This window comes from Mycteria americana, chromosome 2 (genome assembly GCF_035582795.1).
Source record: "Mycteria americana isolate JAX WOST 10 ecotype Jacksonville Zoo and Gardens chromosome 2, USCA_MyAme_1.0, whole genome shotgun sequence".
NCBI classification, from domain to species: Eukaryota; Metazoa; Chordata; class Aves; order Ciconiiformes; family Ciconiidae; genus Mycteria; species Mycteria americana.
This window is the reverse complement of record NC_134366.1, coordinates 110572756-110588652: the sequence shown is the minus strand read 5'-3', so window position 1 is coordinate 110588652 and position 15897 is coordinate 110572756. Positions and strand designations below refer to the sequence as shown.

At 47.6% G+C, this 15897-nt stretch overlaps 2 protein-coding genes across 4 annotated transcripts in view; one reads left to right on the top strand and one right to left on the bottom strand.

Moving 5' to 3' along the window:
- Positions 1-3274: 3274 nt before the first annotated feature.
- PTGR3 (prostaglandin reductase 3) lies at positions 3275-12458 on the bottom strand. 2 transcript variants are annotated; one of them, XM_075494271.1, is made up of 3 exons: positions 11937-12458; positions 11353-11486; positions 3275-5040 (listed from the first exon to the last, which is right to left on the bottom strand). In XM_075494271.1, exons 2-3 carry the CDS (start codon positions 11463-11465, stop codon positions 4116-4118), a joined length of 1038 nt encoding a protein of 345 aa, XP_075350386.1. In that variant the 5' UTR covers positions 11466-11486; positions 11937-12458; the 3' UTR covers positions 3275-4115. The 2 variants fall into 2 exon arrangements, with proteins under 2 accessions (XP_075350386.1, XP_075350385.1); XM_075494270.1 differs by having other exon boundaries at positions 11353-12458.
- Positions 12459-13726: 1268 nt separating this feature from the next.
- TSHZ1 (teashirt zinc finger homeobox 1) overlaps positions 13727-15897 on the top strand; it is a 55380-nt gene continuing 53209 nt past the window's right edge. For both annotated transcript variants that reach the window (XM_075494269.1, XM_075494268.1), the window contains exon 1: positions 13727-15335. In XM_075494269.1, coding sequence (XP_075350384.1) covers positions 15296-15335 — 40 coding nt within the window. In that variant the 5' untranslated portion in view covers positions 13727-15295. The remainder of the gene's footprint in view (positions 15336-15897) is intronic.

The window sequence follows — 15897 nt, the reverse complement described above, 5'->3', positions numbered from 1 at the left end:
TACAGCTGTTAGATTCGAAAAGAACAGATTAATAACTAGCCACCACGTAGGACTAGGTTTTCTTGTACACTGCACCAGTAACCCTTTGCTATAATGAGGACACAAAGAGGCTCACATCAGGCTGCTCCTCTTCTTCATAACTCAAAAGCGTCACAGTGGCAATAGCCTCTAGTGCTATTTGTCTTTAGTGCAGTTGTGACACTTCGGCATGATCCATAATTTGGCAGCTATTTACCGTGACATTTCCCTTCAGTGCAGCCATAACATTCAGTGAAGCCATTATTTGGTTCCATTTACCATATAAATTGTATTGTTGTGCATGCATGCTAGCAGCTACATTAGGTACCTGAAAATGAGTAAATCTTGTAAAATAGATACTAACAGTTATTCAGCAGAGAAATTTCTTTACTCCTCAGACAGAAGTAGGAATATATATAATATCTGCAAACACTACTGCAAACTTTTCCTTGAGAGACTGTAATTATATGTATTTACATGACACAGCAGTTATTCATATCCACTTACTAAATATATACTTTTTTATATATATACACACACACATATGCACACGTACAAATATATAGCAAACTATTGCTGGGTAGAAACCTAACTTAATTCAAAAAGGTATTAGGAGATTCCAGCATAGCAATTAAGTAGGAAGCGTATCTGTAAAATGTGCTGAGGGTTGCAGGCCAGGAGAGAGTGAGTACGTGTGTGTCCGTGTGCGCGTGCGTATGCACACATGTGACAGACTCAGGAAAAAAGCCAGCTCTTCATCTAGTTCTTTGTTGTTTTTCCATGGAAGCATATGTGTGTAGGAAAAGGAAATTCTGTTATTAGCCTCAGCAAACAATGCCAGATTCCTCTGTAGCAAATTCATTTAGAAAGGTAAAATTAGGATGTAGTGCTAGCAACCACATCTCAATGAGCTGCTATTATTAATAGTATTATTATTTAAATCCCTGCTCTCTACATATAGTATACTTAGTACTTCCCAGGCAAATGTATTATTATTTTTAATCATTTAAGTCCCCACTGTGCACACAGCTTTTAATACACCTTTTTTGCAAGCATATTAAGTGTATTGTTATTAATCCCTTGCTGTGACTCTACAGTATTTCTTTTCCTTGTATGTTCAATGTCCTATCATCATTTAAACCTCTCAGTGTGTGCATGCCATATACATTTTCCTATCCATCTAATATTTAAACATTATTTAAATCCATCATAGCTTACTTATTCAAAGTCAGCCCTGCTCCCATAACTGTAAGTTTGCAGAATATAGTTTTAAAGAGGAGAAGTTGGCTTTTTCCCCCCCCTGCAAACCAAAAATTATTATGAATCTCAGCAGAAAAGGCTTATCTGCATGTTTCAGAAATACTTTTCACCCTCTCCCCATTGATAATGCTCTCTTGCAGCAACATAAATGACAGAAGTTGCATCTTTAAAAACAAAAATTACTTCTTCATTCTGGATTCATTCATGGAAGAGCAACCATGTATACTCTGAGTTACCCCTTTAGCTTAACATAGGCATTTGATGAAAAGGACAAGCCCAATGGCCACAGCCTGACCCAAACACCTAAGAAATTAGTACACTGGCCATACAAATTCCGCACACAACAAATTTAAACTTTTTATTAATGCTGTAATCAGTATGAAAGTGCTAAATAATAAGCCTGAAGCCAAAATTAAAACAACAAAATGTCATATCTGAAGATATATGTATATATATATATATGTGAACCTTCCAAAGGTTCCTCTCTTCCCTTATTTTGATCAGCGAAAGAGCCCGGGGCAGTTGCATTACTCAATGTCATATATGAACTAACATATTAAAAAGAAAGTAGAATGCTGTATGTCCAAACGGAATCCTGTTACAAGAAGAACTTTTTATGACAAAAACATTTGGAATTCACTGCCTCAGAAACACCTAACTCCATTGGACTGGCAGTGATCAACACCTCTGAAAATCCAGCCACTTGGATGGGTTTTGGCATTTGACTGCAGGAACTTAATTTGAAAAATTGTTACCCATGCAACTCTTCTGTGTGTATCACAGATGTAACCAATTGTATTCTTTTTATTTTTATTTTGCCCTAGTACATCCCAAACAGCCTTTTTTTTTGAGATGCATTTATTGACCAAGGGCACCACCTTTTCTCTGAACAAGAAAAGAAGCCATGTGCCTAGGAATAAAATAGTGACAACTTTGTATGCTCTGACCTTCTACGGTACTTGAGTTGTTTGCATCTTTCTAGCACCCAGTTGGAAGGCCAATATACCTTACTAATTATGCAAAACCCACCAAACACCACATTTGTAATATTAGAGAGGAAAGAGGAAATATGTTTCTGACAGCAGATCTTGGTGAAAACAAAAATCATAGTGGTTTGATGCTCAGCGTGAGTAAAACAGAAATGGTAACAAAGACTCAAGCCATTCTGCCTTTCCCCAAAATCCTCCAAAGTGGGATGAATATGGCCCAGTAGTCAGATATGGCCCAAAAAAGGGATAGTTCTTTGTTGCACACAATTCTTTAGGTTGCTAATGACATATGCACTAAAAAATTACAATAACAATGTGCTAAATCAAAGTTAAAAATACTTCTTCTACTGCCTGTACTACTGAGTAAAATATAAGTTTTTCCTACATATTACTTTTAAAAATGTCGTGTACAGTCAGTCCTGAATAATGCCCAAAAACTAAGTTTACCCTGGATTTTCTCCTTCAACTCCTAGACATTATCAGTCTATCATTACGTTTATTATTAGGTGTATGATCTTAGGAAATTTCCATCTCTCCAACTGCATACAAATGTATATAATTTCAAAAGATGCGGCAAAATCAGCCTTTAAGATCTTAAACGTTTGCTATGGAAAAAAAGATGTAGAGCAAGCATAGTTTAAAGTATTTTATTGTTCTGGAAAATATTACACTTCTAGCAGGAATTCCCACTGTATGTACCGTTAATAATATCTATTAAGTGAGGAAGAATTTTCAAAACTTTACAAAACCTTTTCACTGCACCCACTAGATAATCTATGGCTGAGCGTCAGTACGTGTATGAGGTACTGTGCCTGTAGATTTAAAATGGTCCTGCTGTTTGTAAAAGGCCTTCTGCAGAAGCAATATTCAGTAAAAGTAGAAGCAGCAGCCTGATTATGGGAAGTCACAACAAGAATCATTGGTGAAAGAACTCCACAACACTGAGATTACCTACAAAGGAGCTAGTCAGCAAGAACCGTATCAATATGAATAAATGCCACAAATAGTTGAATAGCTTTTTAAACTTTATTAAATCTCCAAAAAATATGCAGGACCTGAACACACGTGAACATGGCTCAAAACTCCACTCCAATAATCTTGTAATACTGACTAAAGGGGAGACGGGACAGTAAACAGTAACAGTAGCAAAGGAAAAGGCAAGAAAATGAGATTATGTTGCAACTTGTAGTTAAAGATTTAAAAGAAAATTGCACAGTTGTTTATAGTTACGAAAGACATAATTAAAAAAAAAAGTCAAGTTGCTTTTCTTAATATTACTGACATGTCAGAATTGGAGGATAAATGTTCCCTGTGTAACCAGTCAAGGAATATTACTATGATCCATGATGCAACTGAATTATGATTATCGTGTTTGTGACAAAAAAAGAAGAGCATATTTTTTTCCAGAAACTTCAAGAGATTAATAGAGCAACCACAAGATACAACTCTTTACTTAGTCTTGTTCTAACAATTTTATTTTTAAATCAGGGAATCAAAATTGCTGAAAGAATTTTTTTCTTCTGAGCTGAACTATATATAAAGTATTATCAAACCAGTCTGACAGACTAAATCTGCCTCTGCATCAAGACTTATTCTGTCAAGAACAATGTTCTCGTCTCATGCTAGCCTAAGCGACAGAATCAAACACAGGCCCATTAAGTCTGTGCTACAGCCACCGATTTAAGCACTTTTAAGAAAAGAAAAAAAACACAAAACTTTTTATTAACACCTTAATGCTGTTTTTTAATATACTATCCATTACTAAGCTCAAAAAAGAAATTGTTTCTAGTAATTCTGAGGCATAAAGTGCCCATTTTCTCTCTTCTGATTTATATCATTGTTCTGTTTTTACAGCTTACTGTTGACAGAGTGAGGTAATTCAACTACAATTTTTCCAATGTTTTTTCCCATGTACATGTAATCTACAGCACGGAATACAGACTCCAAGCCAGTGAACCTGCCCTCCGGAGACATGTCTCCAAAGTCCACCTCACAAACCAGGTCTCCTTCTTCATGCATCTTGAGCAAGTGCTTCAGAGCCATTTTGTATTCAGAAAGGTAATGGTTCAAGAAGAAACCCCGGATGCTGGCAGACTTCTTCAATAGTTTTGCTGGCAGTAACTCCGCTTTAATGGGCTGGAGGCCAGTAGGGTTTTGGTAGCCAGCGATAAAACCAATAACTATCAGGCGCCCTTTGGTAGCCAAGGAGTTAAGAGCCAAGTCAAACATCTTTCCCCCAACAGATTCATACACTACATCCACACCTTCAGGGTAGTCTTTCCTAAGAACAGATTCAACGTTTTCAGTTTTATAGTTGATCGTATGGTCACAGCCAATGGATTTCAGAAAACCACCCTTTTCATCACTGGAGCAGGTTCCAATTACATGGCATTTTGCCTTCTTTGCAAGCTGCACAGCGAACTGGCCCGTTCCTCCAGCCGCTGCTGTCACCAGAACCTTCTTGCCTTCAGACAGCTCTCCCAGCTCTTTCAAACTGATGTATGCGGTAGCCCCACTTACCATTAAAGTAAGAAACTCGGGTTTCACAGAGGGTAGAGGAACTGCTTGTTTGGCAGGCACAACTGTGTATTCAGCAAAGGAACCTGCTTTCACGTAGGCCACAGCTTGACCCACTGTGTAATCAGCACTAGCACTGAGTCCTAATGCTACCACATCACCGACACCTTCAAAACCTATATCAAATGGGGGTTTAACTGATGCGTCATATCGACCAGCTGAGTAGTTTATGTCAGATGCATTAATGCCGACAAATCTAGAAGAAAACAAAAATGTATTAACGAGATTTACTCCTTACCAAGTCTTTGTCGTATGAGAAACCTTCAATTTAAAGTTGTGGGATAAGTATGAGACTTTTTTCTGATTATTGGTATATTTGAACAATGAGTACACTCCAGACACTACTTCTATCAGACTTTTGTAGTTTACATTCTGTTACTATAGAATTAAAGATAAATTTGCTGAAAGAAAAAAAAAACAAAAACAAAACCCAACTTGTATTTTCCTCAGGTCCATTTGACCAAACTAAGCAAACTAAAAATAATTCTGTACAAGATTAAAGGATGAAAATTAATTGACCACTTTATACAAGATGTGAAAACACTGAAGAGTAAAACGTGCAAAGCGGTAAATATGTGGATTCTGGCAACAAATTTACATTTTTGAATATAATAATACTGTTAATGACTAACGATCATATTAACTATCGATGTCATTTGCAAGGTCGTGTTACTGTAGGCAAGTACTTTTTAATTGATGGAGTCACTACAGCAAATTTGCCTTTTGATGTAGCTAATGTCAACGTTAAAATATTTTTCTTTATATAAATTACTTGCAACACATCAAAACAACCTTGCACAGAAGGACTAAAATTATAAGACTGAGTATCAAGTCCTACTGACCTCTAACAGGTGAAAATGGATGCTAATTTTTTTTTTTTTTTTAGAAAATAGATAGAGATATTCTCACAACTTGATTAAGCACTGGGAGATACTGCCTAAAAGAAAGCTATGACCTAGCTCAAACACAAAGAATATTTTAGTAATACTTTTTTTAAAAAAAAAAACATAATAATACTTCTACACAGGAAATGGAAGAGAGACTGGGGAAGGTTCTGTTAACTGGAAAACGTAAAAAAGAAACACAGACAACAGAAAATACCAGGACTTTTACCACATGGTGAAGTGACAACCTGAAAGGTGTATCTGATACCATGCAAAAGCTGCAGAAGTATGCGAACAGTGCACTTTCAATTGTTGCAGTTAGCAATAGGCTCAAATCATATGTGCGTGTAGTTTGAAATTGCTTGCACACAGAACGAGGAGAGCTACAACCGCTTTGCTCATTTTGATTTCCTTCATTCTTTATAGCATGGGGAGCCTCAAACTTTCACCAAGGTAATGTGTTACGTATAAAAAGTCACGTATGTATAAACATATCCATGCATAAAATAGGTGCAAGTGACTGTTGCTCTGTTTAATCCTGCCCTTAATTCACTGCTCAGCCGCAACAAAAAATGCCTGCGTCTTGTTCGTAGACACAAAAAATCGCCTATTATCCTGCTTTAAGGTAACTCCCATAGAGTACTCCTAAAAGACATATAAAAATTGGTAACGGAGCAGCAGCTCCCGAGGCAAACCGTGTCCCTCGGGCGCCAGGGAGAAGGGCTCGGAGCACCGTGGCGAGGCGTGCCGGCGCGGCACTAGCCTCCTCCCGCTTCTACACCCCAACTTCTGCGGAAGGCAGCTGAGGGCGAGAGGCCGGCGGGGAGCTGCGCTCGCCCCCTTCCCGCTCTCAGCCCTTCGCCCGACTGGGGGCTCTCGGTGGCTGCCAGGCCAGCCCCCAGGCGCTCACTCTGCCCCCGCACCAGCCCCCGGCCCCAGCCCGAGAGGCAGGTCCTCGCTCCCCGCGGGGCTGAGCCTCCCTCCTCACGCCGCCGGCGCACGCCTGCTGCCGCACGCTGCGGAGCCGCCGTGCCCTCGGCTGGGGCAGCGCACCCTATGGAAGGGGAGGCAGAGCAGTGCTGACAGTAGCAAGCCCCCGTCTCCCTCCCTCGAGGAGTTTCCCCTTCTTGTCAGCGCTGCGCTGCAGCGGGGAGAGCACGAAGGCAGGTAAATAACCCTCTGAGGACAAAAACTTTGCCTGCGGGGAAGGGGCGCGTCGTGCAGCGGGACAGACGCCTGCCGAGCAGGACTCCGGCACACGCACCGCTGCTTTTGTTCTGGAGCCGGAGAGGATGCAAACCCGTCCCCGCCCGGGCCCCGCCGCAACTTGTGCGTGCGGCTGCAGGGGCCGCGGCGCACAAGTTGGCGCTGCCCGGCCGCCCCCCGCCGCGCCGGGCAAGGTGCGGGGCTTCCCGCGGGGCTGGGGCGGCCGGGCGCCGGGCAGGGGACGCGGGGCGCCCGCGGCACCGCGCCCCCGGCCCTGCCCGCGAACGCGCGCTGCCGGCGCGCAGGCGGAGCTCGGCCGTGGGAGAGGGGCAGGCGGGCCGGGCAGCCCTGCCCGCCGCTGCCCGCTCCGCGCTGGCAGGGGCTGGGGCGGACAAAGCCCTGTGCGCTGCCCCGCTGCGCGGGGGGCTCGTCCCCGCCGCCCGCCCCCCGTACACACACGCATCCATGCACACGCACAGGAGACACAGACACGCGTGCACACGCACCCGCTCCCTCCCCGTCTCCGCGGGGCTGCTGGGCCACGGGAAATGGTTCTCCCTGGGCTCATCACTACTGATCAATGCAGCCTGCCGCCCAGCCCTCCCCCCTCATTTTTTTAAACTCCCTTTTTATTGTGTGCAAACTCAAAACTCCTGTTCGCATTGTGCGGGCTTTTTTTTTTCTTTAAAGGTTGTTTAGACTCTTGGATTCCTCGCACATTAAAACGATGGTACGCAGCGTCTGGATTAAACCGTACTGTCTAATTTGCCTTGTCATTCCGGCTGACAGAAGGGAGGTGGTAGGATATGCCCGCAGTTTCTTAGATTATTTTGCTTTTAAAAGTAGGAATGAGTACGATTTGCAAGTTGAAGATCAGTTTACTAACTTCTGAGACTGAGAAAAGGAGAGCACAGAAGTAACAATTCCTTGGGGTGCTGGTGGGTTTTAAGACCCCTTCCAGATTTTTTATATTGTCTTACTTTCTTACTTAAAATGTATTATTTAATTTAGTAGTTTCTAATTGAGGCTTGCTCCTTCAACATTTCAAGATGTAAACCTGAGGGGGAAAAAAAGGCTAGAGATCGGCTTTTCCCAAAATAATTACGCACATTGAGTCACCCGTTTTATTTATACTTAACAGTGTTGAATCCCCTCGTACTGTTTATTATAGAAAACAGGAGGACACCGCCGAGGGGAGGAAATGCTGCTTTTCGTACCACAACAAAGCGTGAGACACTGAAAACCAGCACCACAGCCTTAAACACAGACAAAACAGAGTCATCCAAACCAGTACTATGCAAGAAAAACAATATTTAGACCAAACACTCAGCAGGAATAGTCCTCCACTTTTCCCACTGTGATCCATTAGTCCCTTGGTTCAAAAACTTTCTCAACCCCTCTTACTCCCTTGTCTAGAAACTTTTTTCCCATCTTCCAGCCCAACAGCAAATCGTTACAGGTATTATGGAAACGAAATGCACCACCTCCTCAAGAAAATCTCGAAAATCTCCCAACAACTTTAAGAAGGACCAAATCTTCACAGCCTTTGGATCCTTCTCCTGCAATAAAACGGAAGAACCTTGCCCTCCCTGCCCCCCCCCCCCCCCCCCCGAAAACAGGACAAAGGGACATATGGAGCTTAAATGGCTTCATTAAGGATTTTTTATTCACCTTTTCCCTTCTTCCTCCTCCTCTCCTACACAGAATCGAAGTAAAAAAAATTGCTTTAAATAGATTTCTAGTTTTGAAGAATTTCTGAATAAAGGATGGATTTTTTTTTTCCCCTATGAAAAAGTAGAAATAAGGGTTGCTGGCTTAGTTCTCTCAAAGAGAAGAAAGAGGAGAAGAAAGTTCACCCTAACTGCATCTTATTTTAAAATATCTATCCATACAGGAAGTCAGCACATTTCAATTTCCCATTCCCCTAAATCCAAAACCAGATTTTATTGTGGTGGATGAGGATTGTTTTGCATAAAAAGCTCAAAGCAATTAATACTATTCATTGGCATGACTGGGACTAAAATGAACAAATCCGCAAATGCACTCTTGGAACTCAAGTCCTTTATTGTTTTGTTTTTAATTGTATATTTCTACCTATTAGAAAATGTACAGTTGTATTTAGGGCTTGTTTTTTTAAAAAAACTAAATAAAGCCAGGGACTCATCCTTTCGGGATGGGAAAATGCTTCCCCAGAGTGACAAGAGAGGGGGAAACGTTCAGAACTCGCTTCCTGCTGCAGCTCATATATAGAGAATGTTTTTCAGTAACGTGATCCCGTGTCTTCTGTGATACTCCCCAGAAAATAATAACAGAGAGGAAATGCCACAGAACCCCAAATATTACAAAACGTATAAACTCTAAATCTAGACTTCATCACTCACCTCTCCCTCCCCTCCATCCCCACTCATGCGTGTGTGTCTGTAACAGGAACATGTGTGTAATAGGCTGATGTGTTAAAACCCAGTAATTGCCTGCCTGAATCTGTGGACCAGCTCCTGCCTTTAGTCTGGTACAAGCTCCGTGCCTCAGCCCTTTCACCGTGAGGTGTGCACATCCCCCCAGCACCCAGGGAGCCCACCCAGCAAAGGGAGGGAGGAGAGGGAGAAAGGAAGAGTTACACTGGAAGCCGTATAAAAAAATGAATAAATTTTTTAAATTCACGGCGGGGGGGGGGGGGGGGGGGGGGGGAATGACAAAGTCTCCCAAGTGCGCATGGGGGGGGAGGGGATTTGAGAAACAAGGATGTCGCTCTGTCTTCCATTATCCGAGTAGAGAGTTGCTACTTGTATCTCAAGTCTTTCGACCTCTTTCACGAAAAGGAATTTAACTCCAGCTTGATGGCTGTTTCATGCCATTACTGTTTCATGGTCATTAGTGGATGCAGCCACACGATGTTTTAGACTTTGAGGTTTGGAGGGAATTTTGGTCTCAGAAATCCTAGTGGAAGATGTCAGCATCGGATTAAAGTGCCACATAAGCTTTCTCATCAGCTCCTGGAGGAGTCCCTGTTCTTCCTTCTCCTTACCCCTTCTTTACTGTGTATTTATGTGTTACATATGGACACACGCTAGAGATTACACATACACACACGCACACCACACACAGAGTCACACGCTGCCTTAACAGAACTTCCAGCATCGTTCTCAAGCCAACTTAGTGCTTCTTAACATCTTTAAGCTCCAACGCAGAGCATGGCAAAAACTATGTGTTACTACGATTTCCTTTCTTGACAAGAACCTGAAAGTGCTGCTCTCTCCTGTGCCAGCCACGCAGTCTACTCCGAAGTTCCCAGAGTTTCAGCTTCCCCTCGCGGGCAGAGAAACCTCTGAACTTTAAAAGGCTTACTTTTAGCTTAAGGAACGACAACGCCTAGGAAGGAGCCACCGAGAACAAACAGGTTTATGGAGACAGCTGGGGGGAGGCACGTTTTGTCCTCAGAGTCTTCATTTCATGGCGAGCTGCTCACCGCGCCGGACGCGCAGTCCTAGCGCTGGCGCAGGATTTATGGCGTATTATGTTAAGCAAAATGTCACCTCCTCACTCTTCGCCCGACCCGGCTCCACTCTAAAGCCGCCAACAACTGCGGGCTCGCGTCCTGCCGAGCGAGGCCGAGCACGGCCGCGCCGCTGCCGGGCGGCCGCCCTGCCCCCTCCCCGCCGCCCGCTTTTGGCGCGCAGAGGCGGGGGTGGTGCCGCGGCGGCCGGGGCTGGCAGGGCGGCGGGCCCCGGCCCTCTGCCTCCCTGGTGAGTCACGGCTGGCTGAGGGGTAGCGGCGGGCGGGCCGCGCCGGGGCGGGGGCAAGGAAAAAGGCATGGGGGGCAGCGGGCGCGGCGTCGCGCAGAGGAGAGCGGCTGGCGTGGGCCCGCACCCACGTCGCGACGCCGGGGGCACGCGGCTGTGGGTCAGCGTCCCCGAGAGTTGTGCGGGTGCGGTGGGGACACACTCACGCCGCGGGGACTACGTGCGTGTAACGAGCCCGGGCAGGGACCTGAGAGGGACTCCCGAGCGCTTCCCGGCGTCTCACTCCCTCCTCGGGCTCGCTGAACGCAGAACTTGCCTCGTCCCCGCCTTGGCGCTGGGGCCCTGAGGTGTTTCCCTTCCTTCGGGCAGGCGTACGCCAGCAACAGCGCGCACACACACACACCCCCACCACCCCCGTCAGGGAAAGAGGAGGAGGAGGAAGCGTCACCCCCACACACGTGGACGGGGCGACCGGACTGTAGCCCCAGCCGTTCAAAACAACAACAACAACAATAAAATTAAATTAACAGTCGCCAGATGGCAGCTGGTACAACTTTGGAGCCGGTCTCCAAAGTGAGGGAGCGTGTGTGAGGGAGCAGGCCACAAGGTGCGACAAGGCGGAGGGAGCCGCCGCGGGGCCGGGGCGCGGGGGGCCGGGCGGGGCGGGCGGGCGCTCACCTGTTCCTGACAAGGAGGTCTCCGTCTCCCGGGAGTGGCACGGGCGCGTCCTGCCGCAGGGTAACCGCTTCCCTGAAGTTTTGGCTCAGCTTAGTCACCACCAGCTTCTTCATGGAGCTGGGGATGGACGAGCCCTGGAAATCCAGAAAGTGACGGGAGTAGGACATGTCCAAGATGGGCCGCGGCCGGCTGCCACCGAAGTAGGACCAGGCGGGACCCGCCGCGGCGCAGGACGGCTGCTGCCGCCGCCGCCACCAGCCCCGCGCTGCCCGGGAGCTCAGCAAAGCGCCGCTTTTTGCGCTAAAACTCATGCCCTGCCTCGGCTCTCCTCTCCCCCCCCGCGCGGGAGAGCTCCAGCTCGGGATTCTCCAGGCAGCTCGCAGGACCCACCGCCGCCGAGCTGGCAGGAGCAGCTCTCCGCACGCAGCTATTTGTGTATGTAAATAAAGCCCCGTGCAGCAAGCTGCAGCCTGCCTCCGTCCTCCCCACCCAGCCAGCCCCTCCACCACGCGGAAACGCCGCCAGAGGAGCAGCGGCGAGATGGTCCCCTGCAGCCGGTCGTCTTCTGCCGCCGCTAGCGTTACCGAGGAGCAAGGCTGGCCCGCTCTCGCGGCCGTCCGTCCCGCAAGCCCGCCGCCGCCGCCAGCGGCTGCCCGGGCTGTGCCTGACCCGCCTCACCACACACACACGGGCACTGCCTGCCACCGCCGCCACGCCTGAGGACGGCAACTGGGGCCGTACTCTCCCTGTCGGTGAGGCAGATGTACGGAAGGCTGGATTTTCTCCTAAGGTTGCTTTTAATTTGCACGCTGCCTCTGACTAAGGGATTTAAAAAACAGAGGAGAGAGAGAGAGAGAGGGAGGGAGAGAGGCACACCTCGGATATTCCCTCCCCCCCGCCCCGTTCTTTAGTTTACAAAAAGAGGTTATCTTTCTACTTTAAAAAAAAAAAAAGTAGGAAGAAAGCACGATAAATTATCAGATCGATAAGGTTAGAGAAGTGGAGAGAAGTTGCAGCTAATCTTCTAATGTTGTTATTAGCCGCCGCCGAGGAGCCGCTGCCTGCGGGCGGAGGCTCCGCCCCTTCCGTGCGAAACGTTCACTTCCTCGCAAGGTGGTACGAATCAACCCCGAGCCGTTAGCAACCGCGCGCGGGCGCGGCGCCGCGCGGTGCGGGGGCCGGGTCGCGCGCGGCGGCGGTTGCAGCCGTTGGGGCGGCTGAGGCGCGGGCTCCACGCGCGGCGCGTGAAGGGATTTAAAAGGCGAAGCTCTCCCCGCCGCCGGGAGAGCCGCGCGGGGTGCCCTTCGCGGGCGGCACTCCTCCCGCCGCCCTCCTGCGAGGAGGGGAAGGTGAACAGGCTGCTGTCTGTTTGGGTCGCGGGGTTGTTCCCCGCTCCCTGTTACTGTCAGGAAAACATTTTTTTCCCTTTCTTTCTCCTTAAAAAAAATCAAAATCGCCTCTCGCTGTAGAATACGTTTGGGAGAGGGAACCTGCGCAGGAAATCAACTGGGTCAAGGGACCGAAGTAAATGTTGTGATAGAGCCGCCAATCCCGACTTGGAACAACTACGTGGAGGGAGGGAGGGAGGTAATGTAATAGAGATGTTGCACCGATGTCGGAGGAGCTCACTTGTAATTCCTAGAATTAACTCCATCCTACCAGTATAAACAGCTTATTGCTTAATTGTGCGGTATTAATAATTAAAAGCAGAAAAGAATACATCCCCTTCTGCCCGAAAGAGAGCAAAATTGCAGTTCCCAGTGTTTTCCTTTCGGAATCAGCTGGGTAGTTTTTATTTGCTTTCTTGACTTAAAAAAGAAAGGGAAGAACCCTTCTGTTCTTGCAGTTAACATTATATAAATCCCCAGACACATACTGTGCAAAATCTATTAGCAGCATGTTTCATATGCTGCAGTTCTTGCTCTGCAATCTGTTGGTATTTTAAAGTAAGGATGAACTGTAATCTCCCACAAATCATTTTTAATTCAATGCCGGTTAGACGTGTGCCACGGCGAGGTATCATCTCCTGCCTTTTTTTTTTTTTTTTTTTTAAGTTTGCTGGAACAAGACCTCTGCTGAAGTTAAATCAGCACATGCGTCTTGCACAGCACTTTAGCAAGTGGATTATAATAACAACCCCCTCAACGCGTGTCTCACATGAGGAATCTTTTATGCCGCGCTGTATTAAGACTTCTTTTTTTGTCATATTGTTTAGCTCTGGGAAAGGAAAAAAAAATGAAAACAAAGCAATTAAAAAGATTGACAGGTATGGGTTTGTGTGAGACCTATTTGTAATTGTCAGGGTGACGTGGGCAAGAGGAGGAGGAGTAACAAACTGAAGCAGGAAAAGCAGCTCGATGTGTCTGTCTATCAGTTGAGACTGTCTGAGAGCCCTGGGATCCGAATGTGTGTTATATTTCAGTGAAAAGAGAAGAGAGGGAGAGTGGATCTCTTTCTCTCCCAGGAGTTTAGGGGGGGGGACAGTTCACGTTAATCTCTCCCACTCAGTGAATGTCTTTTCTTCCTCCCCCCCCCTCTTTGCACACACTCTCCGGGGTTTTTCTTGGTTTTGGCAAATTTTTTTGTGTGTGTGTCTTTTTTTTTTTTTTTTTTCTTCTGTTGCAGATCAAGATCAGCCAAAAAAAAAAAAAATCCATGATAAAAAAATGTGTTTGCGTTATATTTAGTATCAGAAGAAGCTTCGATTTGTGGAGGAAAAAAAAGGGAGAGCAAGAGAGAAAAGTAGTCCTCTCCGGTGGTGACACTGTTTGATCTGTGACTGTTTGGAAGGTGGAGGAGTGACTGACATTTCCCATCCGGTGTATATGTATGTATGGGGCTTTACTCCTTTTTATTATTTGCTTTCTTGCTCTTAGACTAAGTGCTGGGAGGAGAAGGAGAGACGGGATCGACCTCGTTTTTTTGCACAATGAACAAACTATTATCAACGCAATAAAAAAAAAACCAAACAAACAAAAAACCCCCCAACAACAACCGCAACAACAACACACAAATCCACGAGCTTGAAACAAGCCAGCCAGCGAGCGAGCGAGAAAGTTGCGCTTTGAGACTCTTTGATCTCGGAGAACGCCTGAGAGGGGGGGAGTGACTGAATTTACCGTCTCATCGCCGCCGCTTGCTCGGCTCTCCGCCGCGAAGAAGGAGGAGAAGAAGACGAAGAAGTGATTAAGGAAAGGAGGGGGAGAAGGGGAGAGAGGAACAGGAGGGGGAAAAAAAAAAAGGAACGAAAGAAAGATAATGGATTTGGGCTACAGATTGAACTGATCAAATCTTATTTATTTTGCACATCTCCACTGGCATCTTCCCTGCTGCTGCTGCTGCTGCCGAGAGGACTGAAGAGCTTTGTCTTATAAGGAACTTAAGAGAGAGAGAGAGAGAGAGAGAGTGTGAGAGAGAGGGAGGAAAATTAACCTTGTAAATGAAAACATTTCCTAAGCAAGTTTTTGGAGTGGCGGCGGAAATTGGCATCCCTGTCACCAGTCCGCGGCTTGCCTCATCCCACACCCCACCTTCCCCCCCGCCCCGCGCACCCCGCTCGCCGCGCCGGGAGCTGACCCGGGGGGGGGACCCGGACCGGGCGAGAGGAGAACCCGACCAAACTTTTTCTCCTTCCTCCCCCCCCCTCCTCCTTCCTCCTCCTCTCCCTCTCTCCCAGTCCTCCCCACCCTCCCTCTCGCTCTTCCTAGGCGGAATTAGAAGTTGAATCCGCTTTCTTTTCTCCTTCCTCCCCCTCCCTCCCTCCTTCCCTCCCTCCCTCCCTTCTTCCTCCCCCCCCCTTATTTTATTTTTTTATTTGTGTGTGTGTGCGCGGGTGTGTGCGTGTGTGTTTGTTTCTGCATGAAAAGAGGGGGATCGGAAGAGGAGTCCTGCGCGGAAACTCTGCGGCGGCGGCGGGCGGCGAGGCGGCGGCGGCGGCGGCAGCATGCCGCGGAGAAAGCAGCAGGCACCCCGGCGCTCCGCAGGTAACACCCTCCGCCTCCCCGCGCCGGCCCTCGCTGCCGGCGCAGGGGTGCCGCGGGCACGGCAGGGGAGGGGTTAACCCGCCGGGAAGCATTGCCGCGGGGGGAGCGGTTTCTCCAGCCCCGCTGCAGATTTAAACACCCCGGGTGGCTGCCTCCGGGGCTTTGGGGTTTGGGGCGGGGGGGGGCGGCGGCGGAGCGGGGGGGGGGGGAGCAGCACCTTGGTGGGGAAGAGACAGGGCTGTAGTTTGTACTTCTTTGTACGCGGGAGCTGGAGGGATCGGCGTAGTTCCTGAGGTGTGTCACGCCGAGCCTGTCAGCCTCCATCCTCTCCGCCGTTGCCAACACGTTTAAAACTAGAAACTTCATTTTGTTGCAGTCCTGTAATCTCCGCATGCGGTTCCGCGTGTGCGAGTGTGCGTGTGTGCGGTGCCCAGGGCAGCGCTGGGGAGGGGAGGGAGCTCCGCTGTGCCAGGGCAGGGATGGTCTGCTTTGAAAGTGTGTCAGACCGTATCCAGGCTGAACCTGACACTCGCGAAACAAAAGTCAACAAAATGGGACACAA